The 23,242-nt window shown below is 40.1% G+C and overlaps 1 protein-coding gene across 4 annotated transcripts in view; it reads right to left on the reverse strand.

Moving 5' to 3' along the window:
* The window catches only part of tbc1d32 (TBC1 domain family, member 32), a 247,339-nt gene that overhangs the window by 170,991 nt on the left and 53,106 nt on the right, over nucleotides 1-23,242 (reverse strand). For all 4 annotated transcript variants that reach the window (XR_011954513.1, XM_072555916.1, XM_072555917.1 and 1 more), the window contains 7 exons: nucleotides 17,117-17,188; nucleotides 15,377-15,502; nucleotides 14,760-14,838; nucleotides 6,322-6,425; nucleotides 6,155-6,216; nucleotides 5,667-5,817; nucleotides 324-383 (listed from right to left, as the gene is read on the reverse strand). Coding sequence is in view for 3 of the 4 variants with exons in the window: in XM_072555916.1 (XP_072412017.1) it covers nucleotides 324-383; nucleotides 5,667-5,817; nucleotides 6,155-6,216; nucleotides 6,322-6,425; nucleotides 14,760-14,838; nucleotides 15,377-15,502; nucleotides 17,117-17,188 (654 nt within the window). In the remaining variant the exon portion in view is untranslated. The remainder of the gene's footprint in view (nucleotides 1-323; nucleotides 384-5,666; nucleotides 5,818-6,154; nucleotides 6,217-6,321; nucleotides 6,426-14,759; nucleotides 14,839-15,376; nucleotides 15,503-17,116; nucleotides 17,189-23,242) is intronic.

The following is a 23,242-nucleotide window of genomic DNA, read 5'->3' on the forward strand; positions in this document are numbered from 1 at the left end:
TGCAGTCTTCCATTCGGTTCTATGCTCAATTTAGAGTGCAATAGTCATTGGAATGCAAGAGGAGAACGTTTGTGGAGGTAAATTTTGATTTCAGTTATCATCATCAACTGGAAGTTCTTAGAAGAACACTCTTTTTAAGCCTCCCTTAGAGCATTCCTTTAGCATAATCCGACATAATTGAAAACCTTTCTTTTTATTTGTTGCATTAAAAAATGCTTCTGCTCATTGCATAACTTCAAGAAACAAAGACGAACTAAACAACACCACCATTCAAAAATAGAACATTTTATACTTCAGATGTTCAGCAATTCTGGAACACTTACCAAAGACTTGTATTTATTTTCAAGGAGTCTTAGAACCACCGTTCTGCTGTAGTAACCATGCTATGAAAAAGAAACAAATCATATGAATCTCCTTAAAGATCTTATAGCTGATCCCAAATTACTTTGAGATGAGAAATATGCTTTGTTGTGAATTATTTTATGTAAATACAGTATTAGGGGATTAGGATAAGCAGTAACAAAATGTAACTTCTGTCAAACAACAAGGAATTATACAGTTGACTTCCACTACTCCAAGCAAATTTCTGAGCCCATGATGTTTCTTCTCATTACATTTTAATAACTGGACTTTGACACTGGCTATGATTTATCCTAATATTCATATGATATGCTATAATACATTCCCAGCTTTACCTATACATGCATAATATTACACAATCTGCACATGCAATTTGGAAGATGCAAGGTGAATCAAGAGGGTGGACTTACAATCTGACAAGGATTAAGTATGGATATTAGAAACATAGAATCTAGGAACTGTAATAGGCAGTTTGGGCCTTTGAACCTGCTCCACCATTCAACATGATCAGTGGATGCTCTATCTCAATACCATATTCCTGCTTTCTCCCCATAACCCTTGATGCCTTTAATATCTAAACATTTATCAAATTCTTTCTTGAATATACTCAATGACATGGCTTTCACAACCTTCTGTGGTCGAGAATTCCATATGATCACCACTCTTTGAATGAAGAAAGTTGCCGTCATCTCAGTCCTACATAGCCTACCTCATATCCTGAGACTTTGACCCCAAGTTCTAGACTCCCCAAACAGGGAAAACATCCTTCCTGGATCTAGTCTGTCTTATTGTACACATTTCCCATATATCACTATATAAATAACACTTTGCCTTTTTGTTTTTCACACCAAAGTGTATAACTTCAAATGTATCCACCATGCCTTGCATTTACCAAGTATTTGCTCCTGTTGAAGGGCTCCGGCCCGAAACGTTGATTCTCCTACTCCTCAGATACGGCCTGACCTACTATGCTTTTCCAGCAATACACTTTCGACTCTGATCTCCAGCATCTGCAGACCTCACTTTCTCCTTTACCAAGTATTTGCCCATTCAATGCGAGTAAAATCGCCTTGAAGCCTTCTTGAATCCTCCTCGCAACTCTCAAATCACGCCCAGTGAGTAGTCAGCAAACACAGAAACGTTGCATTTTGTTCCCTCATCCAGGTCATTTACATATGACATGTTTGGCAGGGACCCCATTAATCACTATTGGTAATCATATCATACTATCATCAACAATGCCTTCAGTTCTGCTACTGGGTCAGGGGATGTTTGAAAAGGCAAATAGATGGGATGCTTGGATTTTCATGTGCTCCTTCTCCTGTTTGCTTGGCCTCCACCTTGATTTGTCAAAGTAGCTAAAATCATTTGACACCTTTGTCGATGCTTAACCTCCAGTTTGAGCAGTCTTGGGCAAAAGATTCCTATGAATCAGTGGACATGTTGCATTGTTTTCTGGCAGGCTTTAACAATATCCTTTTAGGATTTTCGCTGACCCCCTAATAACCAATTACCATGACAAAGCTTGAAGCAGAAAGCTTGTTTTGGAAGTCCTGCCTCAGGCATGTAGATGGTGTGGTCTCCCCTAGACAGCTAAATGGCCATAACCAGTTTCAGTGCTCAGACATTGGCCAGAGAGAGAATACTAACATTGGAGCCTTCATTATTCCCACTGAATTGACATCAACAGCTGAATACCCCATTTCATTTAAAATGACAATGAACAGGGCGCTAGCAACCAGCAACTGAAGAACATCAGGACTCCCTTTTCAGGCCATTTTGCAGCTGAAATTTTCAGTGACTTTATATGAGTTATGTGCAATCACTATGAAATGTTTAATTTTCTATCTACATGCAAGTGTCACAACAAAACCTAAAATTTTAACCTGCACTTGACAAAGTCCTTCCAATGTGCATCAGAGATGGGCAATACATGAGCTCCATGCTAGGTAGACGCAGGTACGAAGAGATCTGATCAACTCTGATGATGAGTCACTGGAGTCAAATGTCAACTCTGCTTTCTTCCCACAGATGCTGCCAGACCTGCTGAATTTCTTCAGCACTTTCTATTTTTGTTTCAGAGTTATTAGATGAAATGAATTAAGAAATAAGTTTTGACAAATATCATAAAAGGTGCTTAAAATAGAAGATGCTGTTATCAATAGAGCAAATTTTAAAGATCAGAACCTATCCAGCTGAAGAATCTGCCTTCAACGACAGGAGAGAATGGCAAAAAAAATGTACTGAAAGTATTGTAGAAACGCACTTGGGAAAAATTATAGGGCTGAGGAGGAGAATATGTAAAGACATGAGATAGAGTCAGTGACAGAATTATTATGGTACAGAAGGACGCAGTTCGGCCCATCACATCCGCAATGGATATCTAAATGAGCGTTATATTCTAGTGTTATTCCCTGCCTTGACAGATAACCCAGAATATATTTCTTTCAAACAATCATCTAACATTCTTCTGTGTGTCTCAACTGAATCTAGATGCACAAAGCTTCCAGGCAGTGTGTTCTAGACTCAAATGACTGTATGTAAAAGTTTGTTCTCACATTGCATATTTTATAAATTGCCTTATATCTATCCTTTCTAGTTCTTCCCTATTTACTACCTTACTCCCTCATGATTTTGAAAGCTCCTTTACCATTCTCCTCTCCACTGAGAAGTCTAAGCTTCTCTAATCGATCATCATTACTCAGTCTCAATCCTAGAACCACTCTCATAAAACCTCTTCTGAACTCTCTCCAATGTGTTCACCCCCTTCTTAAACTGTAGCACTGACAACCTCATACAATATTCCAGCTGGGGATTAACTACTACTTTATACAAGTTCAGCATAATCTCCTTGTTCTTGTACTCTACAACACAATAATAATGCCACACAATTTATTTCCTGTTCACCATACCTGTCTTGCCACCCTAAATGACTTGAGCATATACACAAGAAATTTTCTCTGCACCTGTACACCTTCTAGGGTAGCACCCTTCACTAACCTGTATCCTGATGTTCTATTAAAATGCATTACCTCACACATCTCTGCACTGAAATTCACCTTCTGTCTATCTGCACCCCACAACAAATGTAGTTTTACAATGGTTTTTAATGCATCTAAATTTTATATCATTTGCAAAACTGGACACTTCCCTTGCATTATTAAAATTTAGATAATTAAAATATCAGGAAAAGCAAGAGTCCTGAAATGAACCCTTGAGGATTCCATTTCAAACTTTGTTTCAGTCTGACTAATATCCATCAATTATTACTTTCTCTCTTATTCCTCAGGCAATTTCATATCCACATTGCTACTGTCACTTTTATTCAATTTGCATTGGACAGCAATAAGCTAATTAAGGTAAGAGTGAATAAGAATTGGGATAACACAGAACAGAATTCAGATGAAATGGAATTTATAGAGGAAGGCAGGAATTTAGCAAGGAAAGTATTGAAATAATTAAATATTAATTTGACAGAAGGACACATTAGGATTTCAGCACAAGTGATTACCAGAATAACACTTTCAACAAAAAGTCCAGATAATTTTGATCAATGTTTACTTCAGCAAGAGAGTACATCAGGACAGAGGAATTGAACATCTCAAAATTCTGAGTCAAAATGCTTAAAGTATGCTTTTAAAATCTATGATGTTACCCATAAAATCAACCAAATAATCTGAATAAAAGACTTAGGTATTCCAATATTGTAACAACTATTTTTTTTAAACCAAAACAACTCTTAAGAATTTTCAAAGGCAATTTAAAATTAAGACTTGGACCAAATAAAAACAAGACAGTTTTCTGAATATATATTTAGATTCTTGCATCATAAATTATTTTCCAGGAAAAGATTTCAATTGACCTGCAAGCTCAATAATCTAATCAAAGGAACATCCTAAGCTTGTTTAGCAAATTACTTACTGCATTAATTAACTGTTAGCTAGTTGCAATATTCTTCAAATTGTTTTTTTTTAAACATTGTCTTTCACTTAATTTACTGAATGTTTGTGCTGATACTGCTTCTCAAGTGGAATTAACTGAATTCTACATTTGAAAGCAGTCAGGTTGCAAGAAAGCACAAAGGAGTGAGTGAGAAAACAGATACTGGCTGAGAACTTCAGTTAGACATTGAAATAAAATTCAAACATCTGCTAGTCATGTGAAAATCTGAACCCTTTTCGATAGATTTTATAACAACACAATGCTATAAAGCAGTATTGTTCAGAACTTGTATAAGTTTCTGGATATCAAAGTGTCCTGGGAAGCCTGTTCTTCATTTGAATCACAGTTATGTTCCATTTGTAAATGAATTTTAGCTACTGCTTCAGTTTTGAGCCCATATTTTCTATCTCCCTCTCTCACCCTCTTCATGCAGCAATACAGCCTTTCAACTTTTTCCATTTGGTACTTTGTCACAACCAACAGATCTTGATCTCTATATCTTTTTACTCTTGTTCTATTTCTTCAGGCTTGAATTTTTCATTAAATGAAGATGAAAATAACCTGAGACTTTATGAACATTATCTGTTGAGAATATTTGCCTAAATATCTCCAGCTGCCCCAGTTCTTTTCTGGTTCTCCTTAAAACTTTTTTGACAAAGTTAACTTATCTTTCTTTGGTTTATGTTAGGCTTGATTCTTTTTGCCTCTGTGTAATACTATTCTGAGAACATATTTTCCGATTTTTGCGAATGTTAGCTCTGTTCAGATTAACAGCAGGACTGGCTTGATTCATGATCCAATTCAGGTAGTTTTAGAATCTGCCTCTTTGACCTGCCACTGAGAATGGAAGATGATGAAAAATGATGATTGACAGAAACCGACAAGAAGCATGGCTTAGGAGAAACTTCAGCAGACAATGACAAAAGACATACCTTCGGTCAGAGCCCAGGCAATGAAATTAAGAAATAAACTACAGAGTAGTGTGAAAGAAAAATCAAGAATAAGACTCGTATACAATTGAAAACATTTTGTCATAGCATAGTTGCAATCATCATAAAGTAAACAGAAATAAATAATATCTGGGATTAAAATGGGTCAGAGTTCTTAAAGTGCATCCAGAGCTGGACTACAGTCCTTACAGTGAAGCAGGAAACAAAAGTGACTTGAATTTTGCACAGCACTTGGACAACAGTAACCAATACTGGATTAAAAGTTACATTGAAAACTGTCATCCCAAGATTGAAAGACAAAATTTCATGACTCTATTCGCTGGTCAATGGTCAATCATAGAGTGTAATTATTACTGCTGTTTTAAGATTCCTTGCTTGTCATCATTACATTTCTTTTATATTAATTATTTTTACCATCCACTTATTGAACCAGGAGGCTTTAGTATCCAACAATGCCAGAAAATAGACAGGTTTCAGTACACGGTGCGAGGATTCAGCTCTGAAACTCTGTTCGTGAGTTACTGACAGCAATGATAGAGTGCTCTCCACTATCTCCTCCATAAACCTTGAGAAAATTGAAAATCAGAGATTTACAACTGTTATTAATGTTATAGCAAAATCTTAGCTGTGAATCACATAGCTATGCTACAGAGAAGTATTCATGCTACTTTTTAAGGTGACAAGTGAAGCGATATATTTGATTTTTTCAGAATAAACTTCAGAAGCAGAGTATTTCAAGATTTCTTATTTGTCATAACTTTTGTAATGTGAATTTTTCAGATGTAAGTATCCTGCTAACCAACATGACAAACAATAAAAAAGTAAATAATTAAGACTTTAGTTACAATGTAAAACAAGTCTATTATTTCCAATTCATAAAATTTCAAGATAGAAAAACATACTTCTCTGGATGGCGTATCCAAAAGGATGGAACTTCCTTCTGAAACTCATTAAGAAGGCGAAACTGTAAACAATGTTGAAGTTTTAAATTTTAAATAAGATTTACAAAAGATTGACTGCAATAAAAAACCAAAAATATTACAAATTTATTAACAATCATTAAATTCACCTTTTTAAGTAACCGCACAACATCTGGGTTTGTTATATCCATGCCAGCAGAAAGAGTGGGAACTGAACTTTGCTGTGATGTAAAGCAAGACTCCAAGTGCATAGCTACAAGAAAACAAATGCATGTCAGAAGAACAACATTTCATTAGGATGGAGAAGATTGCCAAATTTAAAATGTACAAGAGAATACATTTTGTCACAAATTCCAGACTTTAGCTAAATTAGGAATGTTTAACTAAAAGACAAAGTTCGGCAAGACTAAGAGGAATCACTGAAGCAGAAAATGAGGGGTTTATTAGGTAATGAAATTTCACATCACAGAATGGATATCTCAGAGGAAGAGACCATTCAGACACTGTTCCTCCCCTGTTCTCCTACATAGTTCTCCTTTTTGATGATTACAACATTCCCACTAAAATGCCTTGATTGAACCTCCCCCCATCACATCTCGGGCAATGTATCCCAGATCCCAGCCACTCACTGCAGGAAAGAAGCTTTCCATGGTGTCTCTGCTGCTTCTTTTGTTCATCACCTTAAGTCTGTATCCTCTTTTCCTCAACCCTTATAGTTCTTCCCTATCGACACTATCCAGACGCACATGATTTTGTGCACCTCTAACAAATCTCTCAACCTGGGGATATATAGATGGGATTATGTTGAAAAAGAGGGAAAATTCAATTCTAAAAGACATAGGCTTGTTGGGCTGAATGACCTTTTAATATAGTTGAAATGTCTGTACATGTTGGTGGGATTGAAAGTTTAAGTTAGTCAATGGGTTATCAATCATGTGAGCTGCTCTGTCTCAGAATGCTCAAATCAAGTGCAGAATATTCCATCACACTCCTGACTTGTGCCTTGTGGTGGGTGGACAGATTTGGGAGATTCAGGTCGTAGTTATTTCCTCAGAAATTCAAGCTTCAGTAAATTCAAAGAAAAAGACATCCTAGCTTCGGCTAGGCTAATGTTTCTCTTTTGTCATAAACTTCGTAATATAAATCAAACATCCATTAACATTACAGGAGGCCTTGAGTTATCTGTTCTTTTAACACATGCTAGATTAAAAACATGGTTCTGAAAATATCAACCAAGATAATTATTAAACTTATTCTTATTATTAAATAGAAAAAAGACTACTTTCATCTGCCACTAGTTTAACATCCAAACTCTCTAAAAAAATAAGACAAAAAAACTATGTACACCTTTTATCGCACTAGAGATTGTATTTTAAGCTTTCAGCAATTTGGCCCTAAAACAACTGAGTTGCCAATGGAGATCAACTGGAACTTACAAACTTAAATACTTGAAAAGTTCTACTTGTCATATTTTTTCATATTTACGTCAAATGTCATCACCGTTCCAGCTATCTGCTTTTCACCTTCCTATCAATTCCATATTAATGTGATCTTCAGCAATTGCTCATTGTCTACTAGGTTTGATTACTTACAGTGTGGAAACAGGCCCTTCGGCCCAACAAGTCCACACCGATCCACCGAAGCGCAACCCACCCAGACCCATTTCCCTACATTTACCCCTTCACCTAACACTACGGGCAATTTAGCCTGGCCAATTCACCTAACCTGCACATTTTTGATTCTCTGGCTTTTTCTCCTGAGTGTCAGGAATTACCATATGAACAGTATACTCAATTAGTGCTTTCACCAAACTAAGAACAGCTAACATACATTAAATGCAAAGCTGAGAACACTTTGAAAACTTCAAAAGATTAAGTGACAAAACTAATAACAGTTAATCGATGCAAACAAAGCAAGCTAATGGAAATAATCAAACCCTGTAAATAACTCAAATGTTATAACTCAAAAGCATGTTAAAGTCAGAGAACGCATACAGATCATAAAATGTAAAGAGAGCTAGGTAAAGTACTGTAAAATCAAAATAATTTTTTTCCATAAAAGAGCACTGAGGAATAAACAAGAGTCTGATCATCTTTTATGCAGTTACCCTCACTCAAAGGTTTGCGACTAAATACTAGAGTCATTCTGTCGAGTAAACGGACAAATATCGTATAAACATTTTTGTTTGTACTAGTTGCAAATGAACAAAATGGAGAGCCATAATAAGTGGCTGCAAAAGAATAAGTCGGTTCTTTTCCCTTCAAGTAAAACCATGAAGACAACTTTAACAGTACGAAGCAGGAATTTTCAAAAGTTGATTGGAAGAGGCTGTTTCTAGGTAAAGGGATGTTTAGAAAGTGGAAAACCTTCAAAAATGCAATGTGTGTTCAGAGACAGTATGTTACTGTTAGTGCAAAGGGCAAGGCTGATAGGTGTAAAGAATGTTGGATGACTAGAGGAATTGAGGCTCTGGTCAAGAAAAAGGAGGCGGCATATATCAGATATAGACAACTGGGATTGAGTAAATCCCTAGAGGTGTATAAGTCAGGAGGAGTATACTTAAGAAGAAAATCAGCAGGACAAAAAAAAGGAACAGGAGATAGCTTTGGCAAATCAGGTTAAAGAGAATCCAAAGAGATTCTACAAATACATTAAGGGCAAAAAGTAACTGGGGAGAGAATAGTAGTTCTTAAAGATCAGCGTGGCAGTCTGTGTAAACCACAGGAGATGGTTGAAATACTAAACAAATGTTTCCTGTCAATATTTCTACGGAGAAGGACATGGAAGCTAGGGAACTTGGGGAAATAAATAGTGATGTCTTGAAAAGTGCCCATACTACAAAAGAGATGGTGCTGGATGTCTTAAAGCACAAAGATAGATAAATCCCTGGGACCTGATCAGGCGTATCCAGAACTTTGTGGGAAAGTACAGAAGAGATTGCTGGGCCCCTTGCTGAGATGTTTGTATTATCGACAGCTACAGGTAAGGTTCTACAAAACTGCTCTCAGTTGCACGCATGACACTGTGATCTTTTGCTATAAATTCTGTCTTATGATCCTACTCGACAGCTACCTGATGAAGGAGCAGCACTTTGAAAGGTAGTACTTCCAAATAAACCTGTTGGTCTATATGATGTTTTAAACTTTGTCCACCCCAGCCCATTACCAGCACCTCCACATTTTGAAGATAGGAGACAGAGGATTGTGGTACAGCGTTGTTTTTCAGACTGGAGGCCTTTGACCGGAATTGTGTCATATGGATCAGTGCTTGGTCCACTGCATTTCATCATATATCTAAAATTGATTTGACACCAAAATTTAGTGGTTTTGTGGACAGTGAGGTTTATCTCAGAGTACAATGGGACCTTGATCAAATGGGCAATGGGCTGAGGAATGGTAGATGGAGTTTAATTTAGATAAATGTGGGGTGTTGTATTTTGTACTTATACAGTTAATGGTAGGGCCCCAGGAAATGTTGTTAAACAAACAGACCTAGTGGTGTAGGTACATAGTTCCTTGAAAGTGAAGTCGCAGGTAGACAAGATGGTGAAGAAAGTGCTTGGCACATTTTAGTGGTCAGTGCATTGATTGTAGCATTTGGGACATCATTTTGCAGCTGTACAGGACATTGGTGAGGCTACTTTTAGAATACTGCGCTCAATTCTGGTCTCGATGCTGTAGGAATGGATGCTGTTAAACGTAAAGGGTTCAGAAAAGACTTACAAGGATGGTGCCAGGATTGGAGGGTTTGAGGGCAGAGCCTGAATAGACTGGGGTTTTTTACCCCCCTACAGGGTTGTAGGGTGAGGGATGTATTTACAGAGGTTTATAAAATCATGAGGGGCAAGGATATGGTGAACAGCCAAGGTTTTTTTTCCAGGGTAAGGGAATCCAGAACAAGGGGACATAGGTTTAAGGGGTAAGGGGAAAGACTTACAAAGGACCTGAGGGGTAACCTTTTCATGCAGAGGATGGTGTGCGTATGGAATGAGCTGCTAGAGGAAGTGATGGAGGTGAGTACAATTGCAACATTTAAAAAGGCATTGGGATGGGTACATGAATAAGAAGGGTTTAGAGGGATATGGGCCAAATGCTGGCAGCTGGGACTAGCTCAAATTAGAATATCTGGTTGGTGTGGACAATTTGGACTGTTGAGTCATTTCCATGCTATATAACTGGATGAAAAATGTGTTGCTGGAAAAGCGCAGCAGGTCAGGCAGCATCCAAGGGGCAGGAGAATCGACGTTTCGGGCATAAGCCCTTCTTCAGGAATGAGGAGGGTGTCCCAAGCAGGCTAAGATAAAAGGTAGGGAGGAGGGACTTGGGGGAGGGGCGTTGGGAATGCGATAGGTGAAAGGAGGTTAAGATGAGGGTGATAGGCTGGAGAGGGGGCAGGGGCGGAGAGGTCGGGAAGATGATTGCAGGTCAAGAAGGCGGTGCTGAGTCTGAGGGTTGGGACTGAGATAAGGTGGGGGGAGGGGAAATGAGGAAGCGGGAGAAATCTGCATTCATCCCTTGTGGTTGGAGGGTTCCTAGGCGGAAGATGAGGCACTCTTCCTCCAGGCGTTGTGTTGCCATGGTCTGGCGATGGAGGAGGCCAAGGATCTGCATGTCCTTGGCGGAGTGGGAGGGGGAGTTAAAGTGTTCAGCCACGGGGCGGTTGGGTTGGTTGGTGCGGGTGTCCCAGAGGTGTTCTCTGAAATGTTCCGCAAGTAGGCGGCCTGTCTCCCCAGTGTAGAGGAGGCCACATCGGGTGCAGTGGATGCAGTAAATGATGTGTGTGGAAATGCAGGTGAATTTGTGATGGATATGGAAGGATCCCTTGGGGCCTTAGAGGGAAGTGAGGGTGGAGGTGTGGGCGCAAGTTTTGCATTTCTTGCGGTTGCAGGGGAAGGTGCCGGGTGTGGAGGTTGGGTTGGTGGGCAGTGTGGACCTGATGAAGGAGTCGCAGAGAGTGTTGTCTTTCCGGAACGCTGATAAGGGAGGAGAGGGAAATATATCCTTGGTGGTGGGGTCTGGGATGACGAAGTGACGAAGGATGTTACGATGTAACTGGAGGTTGGTGGGGTGGTAGGCGAGGACCAGTGGGGTTCTGTCCTGGTGGTGATTGGAGGGGCAGGGTTCAAGGGCAGAGGAGCAGGAAGTGGAGGAGATTCGGTGGACAGCATCGTCAACCATGTCTGAGGGGAAATTGCGGTTTTTGAAGGAGGCAGCCATCTGGGTTGTTCGGTATTGGAATTGGTCCTCCTGGGAGCTGATACAGGGAGGCGAAGGAATTGGGAATATGGGATGGCATTTTTAAAGGGGGCAGGGTGGGAGGAGGTGTAATCTAGGTAGCTGTGGGAGTCGGTCGGTTTATAGTAAATGTCCATGTTGAGTCGGTCGCCCGAGATAGAAATGGAGAGGTCTAGGAAGGGGAGGGAGAAGTCTGAGACGGTCCAGGTAAATTTGAGGTCGGCCTCAACCTGTCCACCCCTCTCACCCACTCCAGGCCTCTCACCCTCACAACGTGCAGCTCTCCACTCCCTCCACTCCAACCCCAAGCTCACTATCAAACCAGCAGACGAGGGAGGCGCGGTAGTAGTTTGGCACACTGATCTTTACATTACTGAGGCTAAACGCCAGCTCGCGGACACGTCCTCCTACTGCCCCCTTGACCATGACCCCACCTCCCACCACTAAACCATCATCTCCCAGACCATCCATAACCTAGGGGGATCTCCCATCCACCGCATAGTCCCACAACCCCGCACCACCCGTTTCTACCTCCTGCCCAAAATCCACAAACCTGACTGCCCCGGCCGACCCATTGTCTCAGCCTGCTCCTGCCCCACCGAACTCATCTCTGCATACCTCGACACGGTCCTGTCCCCTTTAGTCCAAGAACTCCCCACCTACGTCCGGGACACCACCCACACCCTCCACCTCCTCCATGATTTTCATTTCCCTGGCCCCCAACGCTTTATCTTCACCATGGACATCCAGTCCCTATACACCTCCATCCCCCACCACGAAGGCCTCAAAACCCTCCGCTTCTTCCTTTCCCGCCATACCAACCAGTACCCTTCCACTGACACCCTCCTTCGTCTGACTGAACTGGCCCTAACTCTGAACAACTTCTCTTTCCAATCCTCCTACTTCCTCCAAACCAAAGGGAGTAGCCATGGGCACCCGCATGGGCCCCAGCTATGCCTACCTCTTTGTAGGATATGTGGATCAGCCCATCTTCCGCAGCTACACTGGCACCACCCCCCACCTTTTCCTCCGCTACTTCAATGACTGTATCGGCACTACCTCGTGCTCCAACGAGGAGGTTGAACAGTTCATCCACTTTACTAACACCTTCCACCCCGACCTCAAATTTACCTGGACCGTCTCAGACTCCTCCCTCCCCTTCCTAGACCTCTCCATTTCTATCTCGGGCGACCGACTCAACACGGACATTTACTATGAACTGACCGGCTCCCACAGCTACCTAGATTACACCTCCTCCCACCCTGCCCCCTGTAAAAACGCCATCCCATATTCCCAATTCCTTAGCCTCCGCTGCATCTGCTCCCAGGAGGACCAATTCCAATACTGAACAACCCAGATGGCCTCCTTCTTCAAAGACTGCAAAATTTCCCCTCACACGATGCTCTCCACCGCATCTGGTCCACTTCCCGCTCCTCCGCCCTTGAACCCCGCCCCTCCAATCGCCACCAGGACAGAACCCCACTGGTCCTCACCTACCACCCCACCAACCTCCATATACATCGTACCATCCGTCGTCATTTCCGCCACCTCCAAACGGACCCCACCGCCAAGGATATATTTCCCTCCCCTCCTCTATCAGCGTTCCAGAAAGACGACTCCCTCCGCGAATCCCTCGTCAGGTCCACACCGCCCACCAACCCAACCTCCACTCCCGGCACCTTCCCCTGCAACCGCAAGAAATGCAAAACTTGCGCCCACACCTCCCCCCTCACTTCCCTCCAAGGCCCCAAGGGATCCTTGCATATCCATCACAAATTCACCTGCACCTCCACACACATCATTTACTGCATCCGCTGCACCCGATGTGGCCTCCTCTACATTGGGGAGACAGGCCGCCTACTTGCAGAACGTTTCAGAGAACACCTCTGGGTCATCTGCACCAACCAAACCAACCGCCCCGTGGTTGAACACTTTAACTCCCCCTCCCACTCTGCCAAGGACATGCAGATCCTTGGCCTCCTCCATCGGCAGACCATGGCAACACGACGCCTGGAGGAAGAGCGCCTCATCTTCCGCCTAGGAACCCTCCAACCACAAGGGATGAACTCAGATTTCTCCAGCTTCCTCATTTCCCCTCCCCCCACCTTATCTCAGTCCCAACCCTCAGACTCAGCACCGCCTTCTTGACCTGCAATCTTCATCCCGACCTCTCCGCCCCTGCCCCCTCTCCAGCCTATCACCCTCATCTTAACCTCCTTCCACCTATTGCATTCCCAACGCCCCTCCCCCAAGTCCCTCCTCCCTACCTTTTATCTTAACCTGCTTGGGACACCCTCCTCACTCCTGGAGAAGGGCTTATGCCCAAAACGTCGATTCTCCTGCTCCTTGGATGCTGCCTGACCTGCTGCGCTTTTCCAGCAACACATTTTTCAGCTCTGATCTCCAGCATCTGCAGTCCTCACTTTCTCCTATATAACTGGATGATCCTACAAACTGGAATGTTACTGAAATACCCTGCTCTAACTGAAAACAAATTATGTGACAGTTCTAAATCAAACACCCACTCAAATATGGCAAGTCATTACTGCCACCAATGCAACTAAAATCTAATGTCACAATGTATAATTGCATCAATTTTTTCCTCATTAAAGCAGTAAGTGTAAGTGTATTATTTTATTACACTGTGATAGCTTCAATCTCATTTACCCATTTCTTTTTAGATAAAGACTAGTGTCAAAAATACCAAAATACTTTTAAAATTACCAACATCCAAAATTAATTGTGCAAAATAAATCAAAATTGGAAAAAAATCAAAGTGAAAAATATAAAAACTGTAAGTTATTCATATCAAATGGGCAGTAAGTGATCCCATTTTCATGTTAGAATTCTATTAGCCTCTGAACATTCAACTGGACCTCATTTTACCTCTACTCAACAGAATTCACTGTCATGGGTTTAGATATAATTAATACAGTTTTGTTTTTGGAAATACTGCCAACAAGACACATTCTTATCTACTGCTGCTTGTAGCAACTCCTGCCAGGATTCTATTGTCTTGATAAGCCACATTTAACCTGTTGTGCATTATCCTCACACTTCCACTACAGCATCAGTCATCTTACTGCATCTAGGTCAACCCCTCTTTCTGCTGCTCTCTATTTCCCATTTTAGCAGATATCTGAAGCTTCTAAGCTCTGATCAAATGGTTAAAAAGATTGACATTTTCTTTTCAGGATGTCGCCTTTGAATGCTTGTTGGTCTCGCAATTTCAAGTACTATTTCATTTGCCATTAGATTTCACTGCTTCATATAATCCTAAAAGAACAGATTTAAATTTGAAAATGTACAAAAATTTTTTAAAGTTTAAAATGCAAGTGATTTTTAATCCATACCCAAACTTGTGTAGGTTTCTCTTGTAGCACTGAACGTTGAAGAAGAAAATGTTTTTGCATAGAATCGTAGGCTTCTATCCTAAATAAAATGAATATGGTGCGTCATTTTTAATATCCTAATGTTTCCACCACTATTATGTGTCTAGAAACCTTACTTATCAGTAAAGCAAATAAAACATGAAAATTTACAGCATTGGACAATTAAAAGCTGAGCTATTGAGAAATTCAGTACATGGTTCAATATGAGTGATTTGAGATGTGTATTTGCTTCTTGACAAATAAAATGTGCTTTGAATAGCAAGTTGCAATACAAAATCATTTCTTGCAATAAGCAGTGAAACAAACGTTTGTCACCCTGGAGTAAATCTTTGGAAGGATACATTATGAATATCAGGAAGTGTAGCCAGGGATGTTCATTTCCTTCTGAAAATCAGAAGGGCTACATTCCTAATAAGCAGGAGGGCTACATCCCTAATAGATTCCAAATCAACTTAGCAAATGCATGACAGTTATAGGTCAACATACGCAAAGGTTTAACTCTAAAGTCTTAATGTATTATTAAATCAAATAATTACTTATCATCAATACTTAGTAAATTGGAATTTATTTTTAATTACACTTAATATAGGGTCTGGATCTGAAAGAGCTGTAACAAGGTGTTTCCGGAGAGTAATCCAGCATTCACAGTTCAACACATCAGATGGAGGAGCACAACAAAGAGACTGCAAAGCCTCCCGACGAATCTTGAAAAAAGGAAATTCGATCAATTAATCAATTTTTAATAAGATAAAAATGTATTAGAAAATCTAACCATTAAAGACAAAAGTTGATCAACATTTAAAATACTGTATATATCGTTGTTTAAATTCTTAGGATCTCCTTGAATAGAAACAAAATCAGTTCTGAAGAAGTCTCACTAGTCCTCAAAAATTAACTCTGCCTTCTCTCCACAGATGCTGCCAGACCTGCTGTGTATTATCACAAATTTCAGTTTTTGTTTCTGAATTCAAGCAGGTATTTGGGTTTTTCCCCCTAGAATAGAGTTGCATATGCTTAGATGGGCAACTAAAAGGCTGTGAAAATAGCCTAACAGATAATTCAGATGGGAAATAGAGGAAGCTTGCTAAGAAAAAGGAGCTTTTCTCAGAGCTATGAAATTCAACTATTTGGGTTGTAATTTGAGCTGATAGATTTGTTCTCAGACATTTCATCACCATACTAGGTAACATCATCAGTGAGCCTTCAATGAAGCATTGGTGTTCTGCCCCGCTTGTTATTTATCTGTTTCAGTTTGTTGTCGCAGGTGATATTATTTCTGGTTCTGTTTCCGAGGGGTTGGTAAATGGGGTTCAAATCAATATGTTTGTTTATGGAGTTCAGATTTGAATGCAAGTTCCCAGGAATTCCTGGGTGTGTTTTTGTTTCTGGATTAGTGTGCTGGAAGAGCACAGTAGTTCAGGCAGCATCCAAGGAGCAGCGAAATCGACGTTTCGGGCAAAAGCCCTTCATCAGGAGTAAAGGCAGTGTTTTTGTTTAACCTGTCCCAGGATGGATGTATTGTCCCAGTTGAACTGGTGTCCCTTTTCTTCTGTGTGTATGGATAGCAGTGATAGTTGGTCATGTCTTTTGGTGGCTAGTTGGTGCTCATAAATCCTGGTGGCAGTCTTCCTGCCCTAATGTCCAATTTAATGTTTGCTGCAGTCCTTGAAGGGTATTTTGTATATGATGTTCATTTTGCTGGTTGTTGGTACGAGGTCCTTTAAACTCAGCAGGAGCAGTTTCAGTGTGCCGGTGGGTTTGTGGGCTACCATGATGCCTCTGGGATGTCTTTGAGATGTCTTTAATGTATTGTAGGGTGGCTAAAGTCTCTAGGTATGTTGTGTCTTCTTGTTTAGATCTGTTGTGCTGGAATCAGCAGACTGCGCTTATCGGGTATCCATTGTTCATGAATACGTCCTCTGGTATTCATCCATTCTGGGACACACTAAACAATGACACACACATTAACAAACATATAGACTTGGACACCATTTACCAACCTCTCAGAAAGAGAACCGGAAATGATAACATTTACCACAACAAACCGCAACAGATAAATAGCAAGCGGGGCAGAACACCAATGCTTCACCGGAGGTTCATTGATTATGTTACTTAACATGGTGACAGATCTACCAGTTTAGCGAGCAAAATTTACAACTTAATCCACAACCTGAACTGCAAATCTTCTCCAAAATCTCATTCAACAATTTACTTGGCTATTCTTTCCTCTTAAATTTATGCAAGTTATCTCTACCTGCTACAACAGAAAAGTACTCAAAAGTTTCACAGTTGAATAAAAAGTTACAAAAATAAGTTACCTCCTTTGGTTGGCTAGGATCCAGTTTTCCTACTATAATCTGTAATTGTTCCTGATTCATGAATGTGTAGCTCTACAGCAAAATATTAAATTAGATTGAACAATGCTATTATTTACAGATATATTAAAAGCTTCAACTTACAACTGCATAATGACAAAACATGACATGATAAAATAAATCTTCCACACAAGTGGAAACTAATGACTCTTGCACCATTTGGGCTTTATTGTTGTTTTAACAATATTGTTAAAAATCCTTAGGTTGTAGGACACTTCTGTCATCTTGAGGCAAAATATTTATATAGAAGGTAATGTGCATTTACTTCAAATTCTAGTTCTTCAAGACATTCAGCATCAAGAAAATTGTCACGAGACAAGATGTTGTACTTCCACTCCAGATGAAAAACACCACTGGAAGTGGTTACCAAAATCTCCTAACTTCAGGCTGACAATTTGTCCGTTAGTAGAGAATTTGGTATGTGTATAGGGAATGCAACTACTAGCTTTTGACCAGTTCAATTAATAAATCATCACTAGATTTCCCAAAGATTAACATTGTCCAGAACCTGAACTTGACCAGCCTGTGACCAAAAAATACTGTGGCTACAGCAGCAGGTGAGGGGCTGTGAAATCTGCAAGTAACTCAGCCATTCTCTCCTGAGGGTCTATAAAAGGAGTGTGGTGCAATAATCTCAATTGTTTGGATGGCTGCAGATCCAACAACACTTAAGCAGCTTGCTACCATCAAGGATAAAGAAGCTCACTTGAATGTCATCCCAATGCCACTTTCAAAATTCACTCTCTTAATCAATGTGTACCATCTCCAAGAAACATGTAGTAACTCACCAAGGCTTCTTCAACATCAACATCTATTACCAAAAGGGGTAGCAAATGTAAAGGAATATCTCCACCTGCAGGTTTTTTTTCTGCAAGTCACATGCTATTTCTTCACTGCTACTGAGTCAAATTCTTGGAATTTCATCCCTAGAGCACTGTGGGTGTCTCTACAACTCAAAGACACACAAGTTCAAGAAGACAGCACACCACTTTCTCCATGGCAATTAGGAATGGGCAATAAATGCAGGCTAAACCAGTGATACCCACATCTCATGAAATAATTAAAGTAAAAACATGTTTGCACAATGGGAGGTGCTCGTGTTCCAAATGACTTTCAGTCTGAGTGGTAGCTGGAGACAGACAACAGATAGGTCAGCCGGAATTCTGTTTCAAGTATTCTTGCAGGCAAGAAATCGTAGCAGTGCCGCAACTCTCAGACATTTATTGATCTTCTTAAATCTTACTGTTCACGCCGCATTGTAGTTGGACTGAAAATTGCTCAATGTCTGAACAATGATAGTGCACTGCTGCTTATGGGACCTCATGAACATCATGCCCATTATCTATTTTCTGAATCTATTAAAGGTGGTGGTACAGGAAGAAACTATTAAATAACAGCAAAGTAAAATGTCAGAGTTTGAGTCAAATTAAATACAGAGAACATTCAGAGATGAAATAGACAAAATAAAATAAAGAAACAATTAAAAAGAGCAAACAGCAGAACAGGAAATTGCAACACAGCTATGTAGACTCATTATATTGATCCTTGAGAAGTTAGTGATCAAATGACAGCGTGGGTGAGCAAAATTTACAAATGTTCTTGAAGTACAGAATCAGCAGCCACCATTCATCATTATTAGCAGTGGAGATACATATATAGGAACATAGAAAAAACTATATATAATTCTCAGTGAAAACAGAAAAATCTGCACATTCTACTGATCATTTGTATTTCAGATTTTCAACACCAACAAAGCTTTACAATTATAGTTCTTCTACCGTCCTGATTGATGCATGCTACAATGATAATGGAGCTGTTGACTAACCATAATAATCAATCTCTATCAATTAATCAACAATAGAATCAGAAGTGACATGAGGAAAGCCCTAGTGTAGTGCTTTGTGAATTATAGGTCCATAGACACCTTTTTTTTACTTTCAATCATGCTAAACATAACAAATCATGTCTTAAATTATTCATATTAATGCAAATTGTTATTTTCTGCAATAATAATGCTGAGTGTCAAGAGTTGAGAATCCTAGGATTCAAGGTTGCATGCCATGTTCTCAACTATGAATCACTTCACAAGCAGGATTCTTATGACATTAATTACCAGCTCTAAATGACGGAGGAGAGATGAATTTGCATGAACATCATAAATCCAGCCATTACATGACACACCATAAAGGTAATGGTAAGGCTTACTACAAGATGGTAACTTGTTCAGTTTTGTCAATATTAACAGCAGAGATATAAATCACCAAGCAATTTGTAGAGGATTGCAACTCATGACACATTTCTTCTGCTCCACAAATTGATCAATATATAAACAAATATTCGGATTTTTTTTAATGTTTATCTTCATGTTTGAGAAAAAACCAAATGTTAATCAGAATGTGAGAGAGAAAGAGAGAGAGAGATGGGGAGGGGGAGTCACAAATACAGAGAATGATAGGCAAGGCAGATTGTTTCTTCAATTCAGGAGGACAATTATTTAAGGCAAAGGGCCACAAGCTTTGGCATCCATCCTTATCAGAAGTGAGTGAAAGTAGATGGGCAGGTTATTTTATTTTTGGGGAAGGGGGGTGGGTGGTGTTGAATGACCAAACTGTTGTTGACTGGGTCAACAATAAGTTAAAGTAGGAAACTGCAAATAAGATCGAACATTTGGTCATAAGAAGGTGAAAGGATAGAAGTAATAATGGGAAATAGGGGATAGGATGAAACTTGAACACCTGTGGAGGAAATGGATAGGGACAGGTTAAGACCCCATTTTCTCAACAACCATCAACCCAAAATGTGCAACTTGCAATCACTAGCCGCTCCTTTCCCCATGAAATCACGTCATGCACCAACAACTTGCATTTATACATTGCCCTTATTGTAAAATGTCACATGATGCTTCACAGAAGTATTACCAAGAAGGTTAATATCAAACCAAGCAAATTAAGATATTAAGATTGATAATTAAAAGCTGATTCAAAAAGGCAAGTGTTGAGGTGTACCTTAAAGGAATAGTGTACATAGGGAGGCATAGAGATATAAGGGAGGGGATTCCACAGTTTAGAGTCTAGGTAGCCAGAAACCACTCACTCAAAAGGTTAATTTCTTGTAAGATTGCATGTAGGGAAAAAAGTTCAAAAATTGCAATGAAGTCAAACAGCAACTATATGGCAGAGCATTGATTGGACAAAAGCTTTAGGAGAGGAAAGGGAATCAAGTAAAAGGGATAGAAATAAAGGCCAAAATCTTTGGGAATTTTTTGGCTTACTCAAGAATTGTGTCAAGTTTTTTGAAGGGAGGGAGTTACATTACAAGACCTAGCAGATTCTCATGCCAAATCTTAGCAAACTGACCTACTATGGCTCTAAGGAATCTCTCATGTCCAAATTTTCACCCCATTTTACCATACGTCATTCCCATAAAAACATGCCACTCAGTGGTTATCTTGCAATTCACTGGCATCCCTTGTACTGGTACCATCTTTAAAATCAGTTCTGTGCTGGTTAAACACAGTCAGTCTACAGGTGCCGAGCACAGTTTCTAACATTTGCCCATGTGACAGGCAGTGGGAAACTGGCACCCCACTTAGAAGTAAAATTCAAGTTAGGCTTTGTTGTTCACATGTACTCAAATCAGTACAGTGAAAAGTTTATAAGTTGCCACTTACAGCATCATCTTAGCTACAAAGGTACCTAGGTACAGCTTCTTCAATTACAAGATTAGTTACAGTATAACAATGCACCACCTTAAGTGAATAGGTACAATCCTTAGTTACAGAATCGAGAAATTAACATAAAAAATGTTACATTACAGCAATACATTTTGCATCCAGGGTTTTGGAGATCCTTCTGGACCATTTGGTTCCAACACTGAACTGCCACTTCTTTCAGGACCAACAGTGGAAGCCATGGCACCACACAATACCACCCTGGTCTGAGGTTGCCTCCTGAGTTAAAGCAATCTCAACCATTTTGTGGGATGCATAGCAATATAGGAAGAAGGTCAATGTCCTTCTTCGCTTCATCAGAGTAAGGCCCACCATCTTCTATCCAACATCTCACACTCTCTCTATTTGTTATTTTCCCACCTTTCATCAAGGCTCATGCTCTACCATTCTCACCTGTAACACCTTCCCCATTCACTCTCACTCTAATACCATTAACCCTCTGCACTGCCTACTCATTTGCCCCAGGCACTTCTTCACCTGCACCAATAGTAACAGTGATGTCATCCACTTTTGACTTCCATAATACCACTTTCTCTCTCATTTCAGAGGTAAACAGTCCTCAATATGACTGAAGAAGCCAAGAGAGGAGTTATACTGCCCATTATTTCAGCTCCTCATCTGTTCTGGAAGGAGGGTCCCCACCAATGTGCCCCAAGCTAGGTCTGGACTGCTTGCCCTTACATGAATGCCCCTTTAGTGAAGGTTATCCCACTTCACTTGATTGAGGCTTGCTGACAACAATGACAAGTTTCCTGGTTCTATGTCTGCAATCAATGGCAAGGTAAGACAGCAGTAATATGAGCAGTAATATGTATCTTTGGCTAAAGTGGATAAGTGCAGAAAGACAAGGCAAAATAATGCAGGGCAGGAACGCTGAGAGTATTCAGTTAGGCTCAGAGTGAGTGAGTTAGAAGAGAGCAATTGAAGAGTTTGGAGATGCAGCTGGATCCAGTGTACATTCCTAAGCGCAGAACATCCTAGCTGTGCCACGACAATGACAGTTGCCAGTGCAGCTGTGATATAGCATTGAAATGTAGAACTAACTTGCAAGATAAATCAGAGCTATGTCACAAGGGTTCTTGAAGGTTAGAAAATGTCAGATGCCAAGATCTGTAGATGTGATGTATGTCTGCATGGTGCCCAGGCAGCATGCCCTGAGAGGTTGGCAGCTGGCTGCCAACAAAGTGGCTCAGAGCAATTGCCAGATTGAATCTGCTATACAATGGTCTAGTTTCCTTGTCAGGCTTTCCTGATGCAGAGCTTGTTTGGTGACTTCAGCAAGATAGAAGTGTGAATATTAATGAGGTAACTTTTGGCATTAGCAAAGATATTTAAAAAGCAATTATGAGCATCAGTTGATATCATCACTATCTCATGAGATTCACATCATACCTCTTCTGAAAAGCATAAAGACAGAGCACAGACCCCCCAAACTGTAGTAGTAATATTGGTGAAGGTTTAAAAAGAAAATTGGATATGCAAATAATAAAAGGCACATCTGTAATTATGGGCAACTTCAATCTGCATGTGGCTTGATCAAATCAGTCGCAATGGAGAAAGAAATCTTGGAATGTATATGGTATAGTTTTACAAGTCAATACAGTGAGGAACCAACTCGAGGAAAGGCCATTCTTGACTGAGTATTGTGTAGCAAGGAAGGAATAATTAACAATCTAGTTTTGCATGGGCCATGAGGGAAATGTGACCACAATAGACAGAAGTCTTCATTAAGATGGAGTGTGACAGTTGTTTCTACAACTCGTATCCTGAATTTAAACAAAAAAAAAGGTACTAGCTAACTACGATAAATTACGAATTATTATTTAAAGGGATGACGGCAAATAAGCAATTGCAAACATTTTAAAGAGCACGTTGGAAAAACGCAGAAATTATTCATCCCAGTCGGGCATAAATGTAAAACCGGAAAAATGGTCAGACCACAGCTAACAAAAATAATTAGAGATGGTATTAAATCCAGGGCAGAGGCATACAAAGATCTATGTGAAGAAAAAGAGATTAGTAAAGAAAAACACAGGGTAAGTTTATCATGGAAACAAAGTTGATAGACCAATTAACTACACACTTTTGTTCTGTCTTTACAAAGTATAATACAAGTAACATCCCAAAGAGATGGGGAACACAGGCCACAGAGAAGGAGGAATTAAAATGTCTAATGTCAGTAGGAAAATGGTGTTTGGGCAACTATTGGATTTAAAGTCAGGTAAATCCACTAGACCAAATTAGCTTCATTCCAGAATATTTAAGGAAGTAGTCCTAGAAACAGCAGATGTGCTAGTGGTCATCTGCCAAAAGTTCATAGACTCTGGAATAATTCCTAT

The sequence above is a fragment of the Chiloscyllium punctatum genome, chromosome 3 (assembly GCF_047496795.1).
Source record: "Chiloscyllium punctatum isolate Juve2018m chromosome 3, sChiPun1.3, whole genome shotgun sequence".
NCBI lineage: Eukaryota > Metazoa > Chordata > Chondrichthyes > Orectolobiformes > Hemiscylliidae > Chiloscyllium > Chiloscyllium punctatum.